This window comes from Ambystoma mexicanum, chromosome 7q, assembly GCF_040938575.1.
Source record: "Ambystoma mexicanum isolate Mex_15411 chromosome 7q, UKY_AmexF1_1, whole genome shotgun sequence".
Taxonomy (NCBI): Eukaryota; Metazoa; Chordata; class Amphibia; order Caudata; family Ambystomatidae; genus Ambystoma; species Ambystoma mexicanum.
Genome location: NC_090941.1, coordinates 747,411,451 through 747,430,490, shown reverse-complemented (window position 1 = coordinate 747,430,490; position 19,040 = coordinate 747,411,451). Strand labels below are relative to the sequence as shown.

General features: G+C 47.1%; 1 protein-coding gene across 2 annotated transcripts in view; it reads left to right on the top strand.

Annotated features, from left to right (window-relative positions):
- Positions 1-19,040, top strand: part of ATM (ATM serine/threonine kinase) — a 3,046,976-nt gene that overhangs the window by 2,835,628 nt on the left and 192,308 nt on the right. For both annotated transcript variants that reach the window (XM_069640412.1, XM_069640413.1), the window contains one exon: positions 10,574-10,723. In XM_069640412.1, the coding sequence (XP_069496513.1) occupies positions 10,574-10,723 (150 nt within the window). The remainder of the gene's footprint in view (positions 1-10,573; positions 10,724-19,040) is intronic.

Here is a 19,040-nt window from a genome sequence, read left to right as displayed (position 1 = left end):
TCCGGTTAAAAGGTACTACCCTTCTCTTCGTGGTAGTGGTAAACCGTGGTATTCCGGTTGCCAGGGTGCTTGGCACGGGCAAGGCGGCCACGAGATGTTCCAGGAAGGTGAAAAGAAGGCAAAACTGGTTATCCCCACCAGTCAAAGGAAGAAGACTCTCCGGACTGGAGATCTCCTCTGTCGTCGAGAAAAGTGGTGAGACGGTTCAGCAGGGCTCCACCGGTGGTGTCGTCGTTGAGGGTTGGCTAAGCTTCTCCCTCCTCGGATTCTTAGGTCCTGTGGCGACTTCTGAAGTTCCAGTCCCCAAAGCCCTGCTTTTATGCAGCACACCCCCATTCACTCAGCCTAGCTGTCAATCAAACATGCTAAGTGGTGAGCCGGCCGGCCCACCACTTGGGCCAATCACACAAGAGTGCGACTTGAGTTATCAAGGTAACTAAGTCCAGGGTGCCTAAACCCCCTCCCACACCCCCTGTGGTACCCAGACAGAGTGGCACCACTTTTGGAGGCTTCTGTGGAGAAGCCCGCCAAAAAGTGGAACAAAGGGCTCGACTTGGGTTGGAGTCACAGAAGAGAACACAAACGCCATTTTAGAATCGAGTTCTGGCAGAAAATACCAACCGGTGAATTAATATTAAATAAATAAACCGGCGGTACGTTCGGGGCTATAAGAATTAAATAATTAAAGTTGGTAGCCTCGAACAATGGGAAAATCCCATAGAGATATATTTGTGGTCGAATATAAAAAGTAGTATCCACTGCCACCAGCCAAAACTCGATCAGGGGGGACGGAGACTTGCCCCCTCGAACAACAGTACCCGGGGCAATCGAATTGCCCCGACCAGTACGTCCACAATATGATGGTTTGTACTGGTTTCTGTTTATAATTTGGGACTAGCAAAGCCAATGGTGACTTTACATGCCCTGGGAGACAGTAGTCAGTCCCAGGGTATGGTGTCTATGTTGGGGGGTCGCTACGACATCCCTGGGTTACGGCACGGAGGGTGCTGTGTAACCCACATAAAAAAACACATGAGACCCTATGGAGTAAAAGACCCCATAGCCCATAAAACACATGGAAAGTTAAAGGAACACCTCAAATCATGTCTAAGAGTGGGAGCAAAGGAATCTCACTCTTAGCAGGAGAGAAAAAAATAAACCCCAAAAATCCAGCAAAGCTGCTGGGGGACTCACTAGGTCTGGGAAATTAGCCTTACAGAGAATTCTCCCTAACAGCGCCTGGGTGTCTAGGTAGACTAAATGTGGGGAAGGGGTGTAGTCACCCCCTGCAAAGGGTATCCTAGGAAACCCAAGTCGCACTTTGCCATGATTGGCTGAGGTGGTTGTCCCGGCTGGACAGCCCCCCTGCTGTGTGATTGTCAGCCAGGCTGTGTGAATGGGGGTTTTTGCGCATAAAAGGCAGGTCGCTTGGGCTAGAGTCACCTCTGGAACTACAAGGAACCGAAGAGAAGTGGAGAGAACGATGGCTGCTGCAACTACCCCGTCCCGGTGAAGCCCTGCTGCAGTCCTTAGCTATCTTCCCTTCGACGACTAAGAGAAGGTCCAGCCCAGAGTCTTTTTCCCTTGAGCCTAGTGGGGATAACCAGCTCATCTTCCTCAGCCAGAGATCTCCGCTGTGGTCGAAATCGCTGCACACTGCTGTAGTGGTCCGGATAGCCACCTGCTGAGTCTCTCCTGTTCTTAAGGAGCACACCTTTGCGTTGTCGCTGCTATCGGCTTCATCCCTGTGTGGTGCAGACCCCCTTCAGACGTCCTCCTTCACAACGAAGCTCCAGGAATCGTGGGTCTGCGGGAAACCAACAGTAACAACTGCCAGGGCACCAGCTGCATCGTGGGAATAAGGTACTGTGTTCTACTCGAGGAAACTGCGTGAATCCCTTTTCTTCATCCTCAAGGCTCGTCCTTGTCTTCCCTCCTTCTTATAACTTTTGCTTCCGAGCATTGACAATATTCAAGTACTTTTTGGCTACACGGAATCGTGAACTGTCTAACGGTGTGATCTTCGGCACAGGCCTACGGTGTCACCTAAACCTGGCTCTGACCCTTTGACTTTTGAACTCCTGTTTCTGAGTGTTTCTCGATACTGTCTGCCTAACCTAAATATTGCCTGTGATTTTTGCCCCCAACTCCCTCTGGGTATCTCAGGTGCAAAGTGTGTTTTTGCCCGGGTTGCATTTCATGTCACGGATACGCGTTTATTTAGTAGACCGAACTGTCAAAAAGTGATCGCAACTGTATCCGCGGTATTGTGTTTTGTTCCTAACACTGGTTCATTCAAACACAAGGTACTTACCTTGAGACTTACTGTACAAAGTGAGTTGGTTAGTTGTAGTATATTTAACGTGTGGTTTTGTTTAAAGTTTAGTAGAGGTGTTGTGTTTTAACTGATGATGTAAAAATAAATGTACTTATATATTTTTACCTGAAACCTTGAGTCAGTGTTTGCTTGAGTCAAAGTAATTGTGGTCCCTTTGTGTAATCTCTGCTACTGCTCATATACTCTTGAGATAAGCCTGGCTGCTCTGCTACTGCTACCACTATAACTTAGTAGTACAGGCGTGTACCAAAGGTAAAACTTGTATTGCCACCTGTAGTCTTAATCAGGTGTAGTAGTCCCTAAGCGCACTGCACAGTGCATTCATGTCCATTGAGATATTGGACGTGGAAAACTGAATTTCTAGTGGTGATAACTTTGGTGAGCGAGTTGCAGGCCCTTTCTTGCAGACCTCCTTATTTTGTCTTCTTGAACGAGAAAGAAACACTTGGAGTGAGACCTTCCTTTCTACTGAAAGTTGTTCTGGAATTGCATCCGTCACAAATAATAAGTTTCCAGTATTTTTCCCTTAGCCTTCAAAGGGGGAGGAAAGGTTCCACTGGCTGGACCCTTGAAGAGCTCTCAGCTTTTACGTGGGTAGGACTAGAGAGTTCAGACAAGATGATCAGCGTTTCATAAGATATGCAGGGTCAAAGATGGAAATAGCGGTTACACAGCATTGTTGCGCTGCATTGTACTCTGCATGTCACAGTGCCATTCATCAGTGGGGAACGAAGTACCTGAAGGCTTTACGGCCTATTCAACTTGAGGGCTATCACCTACTTCTGCTCTGCAGAGAGGGGGACCAGTTCTGGACATTTGGCAGGGGCCAACAAGTCCCTTTTTGTATTCTTGTGCCAAACCCTATTGTTTGGATTCCCTTTCTGGTTGGGATGCTCGATTTGGCAGAGCAGACCGACAAATGTTCTTGGTGTAATAAGTATTTCTTTAATCTCGCTCTCCCTGCTTCCTTTAGACAAAATAACATGCTGCTATTGGAGACTGTAGGAGGATGCAATACATTAGATGAACAAATTACTTACCTGTGTTAATGTTTTTCCTGATGGATTCTTGTAGCACGTATTCCTCATTGCCATCCCATCCTCCCCCACAAATAGAGAGCTCAATAATTCCCTTTCATGTTCTCTCACGTGGCTGAGCACTAGGGAAAAAGGGAAAACTGAAATCACTGGGTGCAGTGCGAGGTTTATATGAGGTACCTGACATCTCATCTTAAGTCAAGAAGCAGGTGTGTCAAGGGACTTTGATGATGGAGTCACACTGCCTCCCCCATTTGCTGGGATAAAAGTTTCAGGGATTCAGCTGACGGGTGCCGAATATATCCAAGATGTGGAATCCGTCAGAGGAGAATCCATCAGAAAGAACATTACCAGAGGTAAGTATATTTCTGATGTTTGTTAATCTGCTTAGAATCACATGCTGTGCATAGTCCGACATCCAGTGGTCACTGCAGAGTATTGCATTTTGTTTTTCGTAGTCGAAAAGGGGACGTCGACAAGGCATGTCTGTAACACTATCCCTATAGTGACGTGCAGTGTACCCACAATTCCTCACGCGTCGAGGTCCCTCTGATTGTTTTTTTCCGCCCAGATACTGGTCGCCTTTACGCGGAGCTCCTCGATAGAAATTGCAAAAACATTTACTCGACCCTTTGGTCGTTATTTAAGATTATACATTACATTAGATCCCTCCTTCGACGTCGTAGCTGCGAAGCTGTTTCACCGCCGAATAAGAACTTCGACGGTGGTGACTTAGACGGAGGAGATCCTTCGGCGCTGCCGAACACGTGGCCTGGCCTCGCCGGCCTAAGACAGTAGGGAGAGTGGGGTTGTGGGACATTTCTTGTTCTTTCTGAGAATGCCTTTCTCTTTCCCCTCCCTTTCCTTTGGGGTCGTTATCACTTTTAACTGTTTCCTCGGCTATGGAGAGGACTCCCTTTAGATTTTGCCCACGCTGCAAGGGCAAATTCGCTTGGAAAGACGAGAACAAACGGTGTAACCGTTGCTTACCCCTCGACCACAAAGAGGACGGCTGTGCGGCCTGTAAGCTTCTTAAGCCAAAGACTTTAAAGGACCGCAGGGTCAAGAGGTGGGCAGCCTACGCTATGTCTAGGTCTGATTCCTCACGCCGAATGTGACGAGGATAGTGATAACCCGACCTCCGCTTTGGAGGTTGTAGACCTCTCTAGGGAGCGTTCCCACTCCTCGTCGTCTGTCCCCAGCCCCGACAAGCTCAGCTCACGCCCTGCTTATGGGGATGAACACCCCGGCGACACTGACGAACACAGAAAACACAAACATAAGCACACAACCCACGGCACGTCTTCGTCAAAGACGAAGACAGCCCTAGCGCCAACGGAGATGCCGGGCCTACCGGTGACCTCCACCGACCGTAAGGGTCGCAAGCCCTCCCCGCCACCGCAGCCACGACTAGCGACTGGGCTAGCTGCAGACAAGGGCGCTACCACCAAAACATCAGGCGACGCGCCTCGTAAGAGTGCTATCGTCGCCGAAAGAGACTTGGCACCGCCCAGCACGACGCCAGATGAACCCTCGATGGAGAAACTAATCGTCGAGAGCTTGGCGCATATAGCTTCCAAGGACAGCCAGAGACGGACGGCGAGTGACAGGCCGAAAACCGCTCACAAGGCCAGGGAAGTGCCGAGGATGGCGGAAGGAAGGCAGGAACTGCTCCCGCTGTCGAAAGAAGGCCCTAGCCTGCGGGAAGTTTTCTCAGAAGGCGAAGGGACCTTATCCTCGATGTTTTGGGACAGACCTAAACGGCTACAGGCAAAGGAACCTCCTTTTTCGCCTCCAGACCGTTCTGGTTTACCATACTGGACTATTGAGAGATTCCAGTCATGTATGGACAAGCTGGACAGATTCATGTCCACTCCTGAAAATAAAACACCCAAGAGACCAAGGGAGGCACTTCAGGAGGACCCCTGGGCTAAATATCCTAGATTATTTACCCCCTTCAAGAGGACATGAATACTCATGACCTCACTGAAGAAGACTCTCACTTCCAGGAAGATGAGGAGTTCTTAAATAGTGAAGACCAACAAGACCTTGGAATAGAAGAAGGTTTTCATGAAAATATTGACATGGATGGGGGGCGCTTTGAGGAAGACCCAGATGAAGGTGGCTCACAGACCCTGACATCATAAACCTTCCCTCTCCTCAGACCACACCGGTCAAGAATCCATCACCAATAGATGATCAACCCACCTTCAACGCGCAACTTCGGAAGGCAGCAGCGCATTTTGAGATTGAAACTGGTGAAATTACCCCTGATACTGATTTTGTAGAAAGAATCATTAAAGAAAAACCTCCCGCTAGTCAAACCATTCCCCTCTTCGCCCCTCAGTTTTCATCGCTGTCCACACCTGCACTGGTAAGAGGGGTCAATCCCAGAATTGAAAAATTGTTTACTCCCTCTCATTCAGACCCATTATACATTAGGGGTCACTCAATTCTGGACTCCTTGGTATTAACTACCACAAGGAAAAGAGCAGGGGTTCCGCTGTCAACCAGCGAAGCACCCACAGACAAAGAAGGAAAGAAGATCTATGCCCTGGGTAAAAGAATTCCAGCCTCGGCAGCTGTTTCAACCAGAATTGCCAATAATAATACACTACTGGCAAGTTATGCTGATGCCCAATGGGGAAAATTACGGCAAGACCTCGAGGAAGTCCCTGAGCCCTTAAGAACTCGCTTATTGGCCACAGTAACAGAAGGAACTCTGGTTAACCAGAGCATCATTAAAAACACTCTTGATGCTGCAGAAACGGCTGGCCATTCTTTAGTGCAGGGAATTCTTCTGAAGCGTCATGTCTGGCTCCTCAATTCCGGTTTCAAGCCAGAAACCCAGGCGTCACTCATTAATAAACCAATAGAGGAGTCTAACCTCTTTGGGAAGGCAGTGGACGACGCACTGGACGACGCACTGGAGACTGCGAAGAAGGACTTCGACACCCTCAAGACCTTAGACTAAATCTCAAGGCCTCCCAATAAGCGAGGATTCGGCAACAATCGCTTTTTTCGAGGCCAACGCCAACAACAACAACAGCAACAACAGCAGTACACTGCAGGCAACTGGTCCTCTACTCAGGAAACCAGTGGCCAGTACACGCAAAGAGGACAGCATGGGAGGGAATAACATCAGACCGATGGGTATTGTCAACTATAGCCCACGGGTACTGTATAGAATTCCGTCGGTCCCCCACGTACAGACCCCCAAGGGGACGACGCCTGTCACCGGAACACCTCGCCATTCTTCTTCAAAAAGTGGAACTACTGCTACTAAAAGGAGCAATAGAGGTCATGCCACTATCACAGGTAACGGAAGGTATTTATTCAGTGTACTTCCTTGCACCCAAAAAGGACTTAACCATGCGCCCTGCACTAGATCTGCGCCCAGCTAACAAATTTGTCAAACCTCAAAAATTTCGCATGGTGACCTTACAGGAAGTAATCCCCCTACTTTCGCAGGGAGATTACATGACAACACTGGACATGAAAGATGCATACTTTCATATTTTAATGTTGCCAGCGCACAGAAAATACCTCAGGTTCATGATAGAGGGCAAACACTACCAGTTCAGAGTGCTACCCTTCGGCATAGCGTCAGTGCCGAGGGTATTCACGAAAGTACTGGCAGTGGCAGCGGCCCACCTGCGCAGGTTGTCCATCCCAGTATACCCTTACCTCGATGATTGGCTCATAATAGGGGATTCTTACGAAACATGCTTCTCAAATACCCAAAAGACTGTAGACCTTTTGTTCCAACTGGGCTTCTCCATCAACGAGAAGAAGTCCAGCCTAGACCCCAGCCAGATCAAACAATTCCTAGGGGCTCTAATTCGAACAAAGGACGGCCTTGTCTTCCCCTCCAACGAGAGGGTCCAAAATATGCTGTTTCAGATCCCTCAATATTTGGCCAGCCGAGAGGTGATGGTGCGCAAAGCAATGCGTTTGCTAGGAATGATGCGTCATGTATATATTTGGTACCTCACGCGTGACTGCGCATGCACCCAATGCAAGAGTGGCTCAACAGCCAGTGGTGTTAGGCCAGCAGACAATGGGACGATCTAGTGGTGGTCTCGCAGGCCTTGGTTCTCTCGCTATGGTGCTGGTCGAAGGAAAAACTTGTAATAGGGAAACCATTCGCCACCCCCGCAGTGGAGGCCACTCTAACCACAGATGCATCCCTCACAGGATGGGGGGCTCACCTATCCCATCAGACTGCACACGGAGTTTGGACTCCGAGTGTAGCGTCCTAACACATACACTTGCTGGAACTGCTAGCGGTCTTCAAAGCACTGAAGGCTTTCCAGGCACACCTGCCAGGGAAGACAGTGATGGTCCTCACAGACAGCACCACAGCCATGTACTATCTGAACAAGCAAGGGGGCACTCACTCTCCAGGACTGTCCAAGCTGTCCCAGAACATCTGGAAGTGGGCTCTCAAATACAACATTTTCCTGTTGTCACAACATGTACCAGGGGTACTCAATCTGCTGGCAGACGAACTCACCAGAGTCTTCCCTCTGCCCGCAGAGTACGAATGGCGGTTACAAGAAGACATCGTCTTCAACGTTTTCACACAATGGGGATTCCCAGGAATAGATCTGTTCGCAACTCTGGAGAACTCCCAATGCCAAGATTACGCCTCCAGGTACCCCCAGAACCAATCCAAGGGGAACGGTCTATCGATACCATGGTCAGGGAAATTTGTTTACGCTTTTCCCCCGACTCCCCTTTTCAACAGGAACCAGTTACCATGATACTAGTGGCCCCTATGTGGGCCCGGCAGCCATGGTTCGCTCACTTGATGGAAATGTCTCTATCTCCTCCAGTGAAACTTCCCTGCCCGTACAACATGCTGTCACAGGACAAGAGCAGAACACTAAACCCATGCCCACAGACCCTGAATTTAGCAGCCTGGCTCCTGAAGTCCTAGAATTCGGACATTTACAACTCCCTCAAAGATGCATGGACATTCTTAGGGAGGCTAGAAAACCTAACACTCGTTACTGCTATTCCAGCAAATGGAAAAGATTTGTCATCTGGTGTAGAGATAAGAGCATCAACCCAGTTGACTGCTCTCCCACACAGATTGTTCTTTACCTGACTCACTTATTAGACTCAGGTTTGGTCTTTAATTCCATTAAAGTTCATCTAGCTGCACTTTCCGCATACACTACTTCTCAACACAAAGTGTCATGGTGGAAAGTCCCAGTTATTAAGGCCTTCATGGAGGGAGTAAAGAGAATACACCCTCCTATAGCTAACCCAGCTCCCGGATGGGACCTAAATGTGGTACTTATCAGGCTTATGGGCTCACCCTTTGAACCCATGCACAAAGCATCCCTTAAGAACCTCACTCTTAAAACTGCTTTCGTGATAGCTATCACCTCCATTAGGAGAGTGAGTGAACTACAAGCGCTCTCTATACTAGACCCCTTTGTAACAGTTCACAAGGATAAGGTGGTTCTACGCACACATCCTAGGTTTGCACCAAAATTCATTTCTAAATTCCATGTCAACCAATCAATAGAACTACAAACGTTCTTTCAGAACCCTTCAAATTTGGGAGAAAAGAGCCTGCAGACACTAGATGTGCGCAGGGCTGTCCTGTTTTATTTGGAAAGAACTAAACCTCTGAGAAGGACTAATCAGTTCTTTGTCTCGGTGGCAGCAGGAAGAGAAGGAGATGCAGTTTCAAAATCCACTATATCTAGATGGATTGTCCAATGCATCACTCTCTGTTACACTCTTGCTAAGAGAGAACTACCCTTAAAGCCAAGAGCACATTCTGCTCGAGGCACTGGGGCTTCCATAGCATTCATTGCAAAAGTCCCTCTGGAGCCCATTTGCAAAGTGGCAACCTAGAGTTCTGTACACACCTTTACAAAACACTACTGTCTAGATGCCCACTCTAGATCTGATTCCCAGGTGGGGCAAGCAGTGTTAAGACATCTTTTTTCTACTGTTCCTTCTCACAACCCACCTCCAACTCCGGATACTGCTCGCTAGTTTATGCACAGCATGTGATTCTAAGCAGATTAACAAACATCAGAAGACAATGCATTACTTACCGTAAAAGCATTTCTGATGGTTGTATCTGCTTAGATTCACATGCGCCCACCCTTCCTCCCCGCTCGGATGGAAGGAACATAGACATCCTTATCTTTCTCTCTTTTCTGTACTCACTCATGTCTAATAGGCTCCCTCAGGGCAGAAAAAATACAAACAGAGGGACCTCGACGCGTGAGGGATTGTGGGTACACTGCACGTCACTATAGGGATAGTGTTACAGACACGCCTTGTCGACATCCCCTTTTCGACTACGAAAAAAAATGCAATACTCCGCAGTGACCACTGGATGTCGGACTATGCACAGCATGTGAATCTAAGCAGATACAACCATCAGAAATGCTTTTACGGCAAGTAATGCATTCTCATTCCTTGCCACTCACTTCATGAAATGTGTTCATGTTTCTTGTAAAAAACTCTTGTACCTTGCCCGTTTCATTACCATCTCTGACCGCAACATGTGATTTGCCCTTTTTCTTCGAAACAGGAGCAGATTGTCTAAACAAAGCTGATAGTGGAACCTGTACTGGTTGCCCGATACTTCCCTGGAAACATTTTTTTATTAAGTGTCTCTTTGTATTAACTCAAATACCTTGTGCATTAATGTGAAACCCTTATGCATGTGTACCTGGCTGACACCGCCAGCACGTATCCACACTTTGGGTCTTCCTGATGAACCTGGCACATAGCATGAATGGAATAGGGATCCTATTATTCAACTTGTGTCCTTAGAATTACCATCTTCTTAATTGATTGTTACACATCAAGACTTTAATAGATCTAGTTACAGGCAAGGTACTTGCTGTTCTGCCTCTAAAATAAAAGTACTTGGTGTTTAGTCGTAGAAGGTAAATGTTTACATTGTGAAAAGTGTAAAAAGGTTCTTGTAAAATGAACTGTAGTGGTGGGAGAGCCCCTTCCCAAAGAAAACATACATATTGATGGCTGCAAAGTGCCGAACATCTAATCCTATTTTTCATTTGCATACACATATACCGTATTCTGCTCAATGTTTGAATTTGTGCTCTAAAAACTGCCCCATGTTGTTAATTGAACTTAAGGGATTTCCCATGATTCAATTTTAAAGCTCGACTATTTTTCTTTTGTTTTGTGATTTCAGGTTGTTCCTCTATCACAGAGAAGTGGGGTTCTCGAGTGGTGCACAGGCACTGTTCCGATTGGCGAATACCTTGTGAATGCTGACAATGGAGCTCATAAAAGATATAGACCAAATGACATGAGCAGCTTACAGTGCCAGAAGAAAATGATGGTGGGCCTCAAATGATTGCAGACCTTGACTTCTGCACAGCATCGTGTAATATTTGCAAAGTGTTTTAGCAACTACTCATTCAATCTGAGAAACGCGTTATCTCACTGGTTTGGTCTTATTTTAACTACATATTATTATAGTGTCTAAGGTACCCAGTCTTTTAGAATATGCCAGATTTTGCCTATGCACTCAGTTAAAACACTGTGACCATTTAAAATTGAACAAAATGTGCATTGAAAAATTCTGTGGCAAAAACACATGGAACCGTTTCTCAATATAAAGGTTGATAAAGCAACTTATGTGCAAAGTGTGAAACTGGTTCCGCCCATGAAAAATACGAGCAATAGTAATCACATGATAAAGCTATTCTTCCAAACAAAGTTCTCTGATTGGTCAAATAGGTGACAGTGGGGTTTATTACGAGGTAGGTGGTAAGGGAATACCGGCACCGGTAAGGACACCAGTGCCGGTAATCCCTTACCACCCTATTCCGAGGTCCCTTAGCGGATCCCTTCCTTAACACCTGGTTTTACCAAGTGTTATGGAACGGACCCATTAAGGGACTTCAGAGCTAATAATGGTACCACAAATTGTGGTACCGTAATTAGCTCCATCCCCATTCCCATTGAGCCCTATGGGGGCTCGAATGGGAACGGGGAATGGTTCCCGGAATGGGGACTTACCGGGTCCTCCAAGGTTGGAATGACCTGGTAAGTCCCTATTTCGGGAACCCGGACCCGGAATGCGGTAAGGGGGTAGCCATGGTGCTAATAGCACCATGGCTACCTCCTACCTCGTAATAACCCCCAGTATGTCTTTAATTGACAATTTCTAGTTAAACAGACATATGTTGTGTTTATTTGCTTTTGCCTCCATGCCCCCACTGCACTTCTACTCACTCCAACATCCCATCCCCCTTCCTCCCTACTCCTGGTTGTCCCTCCATAGAGATGGGACTGGAGACATTGCACTGCAAAACACCTTCCGCTTTAAATTTAGCATGCGTTTATAGGTGTGTGGGTATGCCCTGAACTTTTTTCCACCCAACCAGAACGTACACCTGCACCGCTTTTCGTTTTTGAGTTCTTTTCCCCTGTATTATTTTTCATTGTTTTTTCTGGCTCCTTGCTTCTCTAGTGGTTCCAGTCACATGTATGTGGCTACTGTGATCTCATGGTGTGCGTCGAGCGAGGGCTTATTTGCAGCCTTGAATCCGTGTAACCAATCTGGGAGTGCCTGGTCGCGAGTCCCTAGCCGACACACCATTGCAAAGGGCATAAAGAATGAAGAGTACCCCTGCTGTAGCGCAGGGAGTCTTGATTCTACTAAAGACACAGAGGCGAGCATTATGCTTCAATTTCTTTATTTCTACCTTTCCAGCAGATTGAAATCATATTTGTTTAATAAAATCCTTTTTTTTCTCAAATTAAACAGAAAAACACTATTCAGACTTCACATCCCATGAATCCCAGTGTGTCTGATAGTCTTATGACCATATTCTGTCCCTGTGTCATATAAGCCACTTCCTGGCCAGGTCCTTCCCTCTTCTTTGATGCCCCTGAACTGACATCCGATATACCCATGCCAAAAAACACTCCAACTGGACAACATAACTGCGGGTGAAAAGATGCTATCTGGTAAAGGACTCCTCATGGTCCACGCTGACTCTCACGCCTGCAACAGATAGACGTCGCTGTCCTCCAATCCTCAGCCACTTTTCTGGTCATCCCCTGTCAGAGAAGACACGTATTAGGGAGGGCAAAATTATGTGACACAGCATACATAATCAACAAACAATATCATAGCCGCAGTCACCAACGCCGTGCGTCATTGAGTGGGATAATGCTCGCCTCTGTGTCTATCGTAGAATCAAGTCTCCGTGCGCTACAGACTGAAAGGGGGGCATTATGCTTGTTCAAAGCTATCCACAACTGCATCTGCCACACTCGCTATCGGCTTCAGGTAAAAAGTCTTAAAAGTGACGTTGCTGGACCAATCAACTGCTTTCAGGATGTCCTGAAGACTAGCTCTGGCTCCGAACGCTTTGGACGCCATGGCGCCACTAATTGAATGTGCTCCGAATCACATCACATCTATTGCTGCCAGAGACATGAGCCTCTTGCACCCATTGCGCTATAGCCGCTGCCATTGCCTAAACCGGCTGCCTGCACGTTATCAGCAATTGTGACACCCCTGCTGGTCTTACTTCATCTGTCCTTGCCTCATATTCCTTGATGCACATAGCAACGCACAACTTAGAAAATAGGGGTACAAGATAACTGTCGAGTGGCCTTTAATCCTTTTAGCGATGGAAAAGGTCACTCCCTATGGACCCAAGAACTTTCTGTCCACCTCTAGGGCTTTCACGTCTGACACTCCCCTACAGGATACTAAACATAACAGCATCGCTCATTTTCCCGAAAGCTGATGGTCTAACTGATCCCTGTTACGCAGCCAGCACATAACTGGCTGTAAAACTGCGTCGACGTCCCATAGTTGCGCATACTTGGGGATGGGAGCACACTTATCTTGGCGCCTGCATCATCCCCACCACTGCTGGATGCTCCCCCAGCGGCTCTCCATCCAACGGGTCGTGACCTGTAGACCCCTATGGTCTGCAATGCTTTCCCCTCTCTGGCTAGGGAAGTCAGGAAATTGAGCATGTGCACTAAAGGGGCTGAAACGGGATGAAGGCTGTGCTGGCTGCACAATAGGCACCATCTCCTCCAAGCCACCTCGTGACTTTTAAGCGTAGAGGGAGCCCAGGATTGCTTGATAAGCTCTGCAGCTGATTTCAAAATGCCTGGCAAGCTCCATCTGCTCCCGATACCTTGTATGTTAATAGCGATAACTGTCCCATCAGAGGATGACAATTCCCTGACTGGTCCGACAGGAGATCTGCCCTGGGAGGAAGCACTCGCGGGAAATCCAAAGAATGTTCCATCAGAACTGGAAACCACTCTTGCAACTTCCAGTTCAGGGCTACTATGACCATTTCCGCTTTCTCTCTCCTGACCTTTGCCAACACACTCGCAAGCATAATGAAGGGGTGAAAAGCATAGTGCACTGCGTTTGGCCATGCTTGAAGAAACGCGTCTGGCCCCTGTGCCTCCAAGTCCAGCCTCCAGCTGAAAAACTTCAGTAACTGTTTGTTCAATCTGGATGCGAACAGGTCGATGTCCAGTGGACCCCAGAGGGCTGCAATCTGAGAGAACACCACGTTGTGGAGCATCCAGTCGCTGGAGTCATGCCAGTAGCGCGAGTTCCAATCCGCTACTACGTTATGCACGCATCGGAGGTACTCTGCTGTCACAGAGATGTTCCGATCGAGGCAGTAATGCCAAAAATCTTTGGTCAACTCAACCAACATCCGCAACCAAGTGCCCTCTAGGTGGTTGATGTATCGGACCCCCGAGATGTTGGCCATCCTGAGAAGGATGCAACACTCTGCTTTGCCCTTCGTGAAGGCCTTGATTGCGAAAGAGCCTACGAGCAATTCTAAGCAATTTATGTGGAGTGACAACTCCTCTTGTGACCATGTGCCGCCCATATCCAGGTGGCCGCAACTTGCTCCCCATACCTGCTCTGCTGGCGTCCGACTCTATTACGAGCTCCGGGACGTTTCCGAAGATGGCCCGTCCATTACGGGCTTCCATCTTTTGAAGCCACTACTCGAGCCCCAACCTCCCTTCCTGATTCAGGGGAACCAGCTAATGGTACCCTAGACCTCCTTGCAGGTGCTCAATCTTTAGCCTCTGCAGGGCTCTGTAATGTAGGGGGCCTGGAAAGATGAGCTATATGGAAGCTGCTGGTAGGCCGGCCAGTCTCGCTAGGGTTCGAAGGATATCATAGACATCGCTACTGCTGCTCTTAATTTTTTCTTTATTGCTCTCATTTTGGGAACTGGCAGCTCTAGATGTATTTACTTCAAACCCAAGAAATTCTAGGCGTTGTTTGGGGATCAGGTCTGACTTCTCCTCATTTTTCAGGAAACCCAGGGAGGACAGAAACTGGGATGCCGACTGCAGCTGACTGACAAGCACTTGCTTGTCATCCGCTAGCATGAGGATATCGTCCAAATACACGATCATGCAAATACCTCTCTTCCCCATGGCTGCAGCCAGTCTGAACGGGAGGCCTGTTAACTGCCATATCTGATTGTTCTATAGAAAACCGATGTATCTACAGTGTTCCCTGGCTATTGGGATCGTCAGGTAGGCATCTTTCAAATCCAACCTGACAAGCCATTCTCCTTTTTGGAGAATGTCACGGAGGAGCTGCACACCCTCAATTTTTAAGTGTATGTAGACCAGCAAACTGTTGAGACCCTTCAGGTGGATCACTGGTCACACTTTATCTTTCCTATGTACCAGGAATATATTGCTCATAAAGTCTGTGGACTCCCTGTCACTGTGCTCTATAGCACCTTTGCTCGCTAGCTGCATCAAATGTCTCTCTGGCAGATCACATTCTTTGCGTGTCTGTGCGAACACCCTTGGCCTGGTCCGCTGCACTGGCGGTGCTACGAACTCCAACTGAAAGCCTGACACTGTCCGGAGCAGCCACGAGGCGACTGAAATTATTTTCCCATTTTTGAAGTATAGCAGTGTCCTGTGGGGGGGGGGGGTAGATGCTCTCACCTTCTTGTGTACCTGGGCGCCGGTAATAACCTTGTCCTGTGTTGCCATGCCCTCGCACCCAGGAAAAATGCATCCTGTTGCTGGGACTCACAACAGTGGGCTCTTGGGTTCTGAGGCCTTTTCTTCGACTGGAAACGACTGGGCACACAACCTCTGTTGCGACCGGTCTCGGCAAAAACTCTTGATGGGAAAATCTTTTTGATTGATGTTTGTGCTTTCTTGAGGCCCGTATAAGTGCCCACAAAACACCCCATCTCTTTCACGAAAGTCTCGCTGAATACAAGACCTTGCACAGCTTCACCGGCTTCATAGGACGCGTGCTCTCCTAGCTTCGAGTCTATGTTCAGTAGTAGCCCTCTTCTCATTTCAGATGAAAGGGCACAATTTGCATTCCCTCGGAGGCACACTGCTTGTTGCACCTAATTGGCTAGGATGTCTGGGTCTACTGGCTCCCCGGTATCTTTTGCTCTCTCGACTAGGTCCATGATCTTGGCTATGGGACCCGTCATGTCCAGGACCTTCCCCTGGCACCCTTTCCAGGTGCGGTCCATGCCTTTCCTAAGATCTCTGGAGGCTTTCGATATGAACGTGATCATCTTTGGATCTAATTCCGGCGTTTCCACCACTTTTCAGGGTAAATCCGGTTTGGGATATTCTGACCGCATCCGAAATCGCACCTCTTTCTCCATCTGCTTGCATAGTCTTTGAGTCATGCAAGTCGCCACAAACATCTAAAAAATATTTTTTTTAAATCACTGGTCTACTCTTGGGATTTCGTAGAGGAAGTGGCTGAATTTGACATCCAAGTAGCCATGGCTGGTACCCATATAGGCTGCCCCATTGTGTGGGTGAAGGGTCAGAGTAGGGCAGGGATGACATTCACGAGGTGTAAGCTGTGCACCAGGGGATGTGACATGAAGACCAACCCAGCACTGGGCGTTAAAGCATTCTTAAGGGTCATTGGTGACAAGGGCACCAGCATGTTCCATGGGAAGATGCCCCTGTACCACATAGCTCGAACTCAACTCTTGCCACCTTTTCATGCTTGTTTGGTAAGGTACCGCATGGCAGGCACACAAGGTAAAATTGCAGTCCAGCGAGAGGCCTAAAGGCCTATGTTCCTTTGAACATTCAAGGCGGGCCTCAGTATTGACCATGGGGAACCTTGCCGAAGCCATGAGGATGCACCAGCCTCGGTGTGTGAATTTCTGAGAGTCCACTAGCGTTTATGAACCCCATCAAATGTAGGCCTGGTGACAGAGCACAAAACCCCATGTGAGAGCACTGGTGATTAGGGGTTGGCGAAATTAAATTGTTGAAATTCGTTTGGCCGGCTAAGCAGATTTTGTAGTTTTAGATTTGCCATTTTTGGGTCAAATTCTTTCCCACCTGAAATGTTGCCAAATTTAGGGCCCTAAATGTTTTGCTTACTCCTAATTGGCAGAAATGTTGGTAAAACTGTGTAAAAAATGACATTTGGAGTGGGAATACCCCAAAATCGGCAATTTCGCTCTGTGGGAGAAATTAATGAGGCAGGTCAAATTTGCCCAGAATTTGGCAGAGCCAATTTCGCCAACTGATATCCCAGTGGGCTTCGGAAATAGTCCTTGTAGGAGAGAGTTGGAACCGACTTGGGATCTTTAAGAAAAAAACAGATTACTCACCTTATCTTGCCCTCGTATTCCTTGATTTGTATGTGTGGGGGGGGGTACAGAGCTAGAAAGAAATTCCCCCGCACAGACCAGTGCAAAGGCGATTCTATGTCAAGACCAGAGGTGAGCATTATGCTTTAACTTCTTTATTTGTACTCTTCCAGCAGATTTAAATCTTCATATTTGTTTAATAAAATCATTTTTTTTTCAACTTAAACAGAAATGCACTCTTCAAACTTCATATCCCATGGCCCCCAGGCTCTGGTAGTCTCATTGCCATATCCTTTCGCTGTCTCCTATAATCCATTTCCTGGCCAGGTCCTTTCCTCTTCTTTTATGCTCTTCCAAAGAGATAAATTGCATGCATATGTAACTCTCACTGTTGTCAGGATTGTTTTGCTGTAACGTTATATGTTTTGACTGTTTTGTACCTCAGAATATGTTTAAACACGATAGGTCTTGCACATAGTTTCAATGTTTATAACTATAGATGCGAGCAGAGTGATTGCTTTTCTTCCTCAGGTGCTGCGGCGTACGTGATAAAGTTCTGCAATACTGAAGTGGAGTCGCAGCCGGACCCGCCAGTAACTGACTCGCTTTTGGGTGTACATGGCTGAACTACGAGCAGCGTTCCCTCCTTTCTGACTCTCAGCAGCCGAGCGGAACCCTCCTTTCGTATTGGAGAGGAGTGCCGCTCGGCGCGCATGAGCATTAGCGCACACCTCTGAAAGGTACCTATCTCTTAAGCAGACATAGTTCTACCGCTTGCATTACAGTTGTCAGGCAAGTGGATCTGCCACTGCAGAAAATGTTCTTGCCGAACCCTCAGAAATTAGTCAGAAGCCCCACTCAGCTATAGCAACGAACATAAAGATTTTTTTTTTTTTTGAAACTTCAGATTTAAATGCCTCAGTGCTCACACTGTGGCATCAGACTTTTGTTACAACATAAAGGTTATTGTTGGATTCTTCGCTAAACATACAATTTAGTATTAGCAATGACACTTCAGCACCATATCTAAAAGAAAAACAAGGAAGATGACAAATTTTCGATCAATAATCATATAAAAGCCTCCAGCTCCAAAGAGTCCATAAAGTCCACCACAGCGCAACTTAATTTCACTGAACTGCCAGCCATTGCATATGACCACCAGTCCCGAGATTCAGAATTCACTGGACTGAAGCTTCCCAAGTGCAGAATCCGTTTTTGCATGGTCTGAGTACATTTTGTAAGCAGATGTTCTAAAGATTCAATTTCTTTCAGGCAGAAGCAACACTTATTGTCATTTACTTCTTTTGAGTGACGAAGCCACATCTTCGCCCTGGTTTTTATTAAATTTAGACGAATACGCAGAAATTGCTCACAATGATGTCGGGAAGGACAATTTGTTAGGTAGCGGCATAGTACACCTAGCAAATGTGCTCCCAACCCGGAATCTAAAGTTGTTGGCATCTTTAGGCGTTCATCATTATTTTGAATCCAACATGAAAGTTCAAATTTTTTTTTCACGGATTGTGGTCTCATTACCAAGGCTTCTACTGTTAGATCAGCGTGTATTAGGATCTGTTCCATGCATTGTTTCCAGTCTTCAAGAAGATTTGATTTTCCTGTGCCTGGTCTGGCGGAAAAAACTTGATAAGCTGGTGGAATTGGCGTCGAGATCATTTTCCGCAAAGCCATCAAAGATTTCCACATGACACATGCATGAAGAGAATTCAGAGAGAGTTCATATCTTAGCTGCCTCATTGAAATATAAGCCGGTAGCTTCAAAACTCGACGCCAAAAGATGCCTTCTAATTTCTGCCAAAAGGTGATGTCAATGTTCCATCCCGCTTCAGACCCAAAAGTTATAACCGGAACTACTTTTTGGGTATAAAATGTCAGTACGGGGGTTAAGGTGAATTTTCCGTAGGTTTTATACAACAACTGAGCTTGGATACTAAACTGAGTCATTCGATTTGTCATGTGGCTCTTCCATTGCTGTTCGCACAATGAATTGTTACATGAAATTCCCAGGTATCTTAT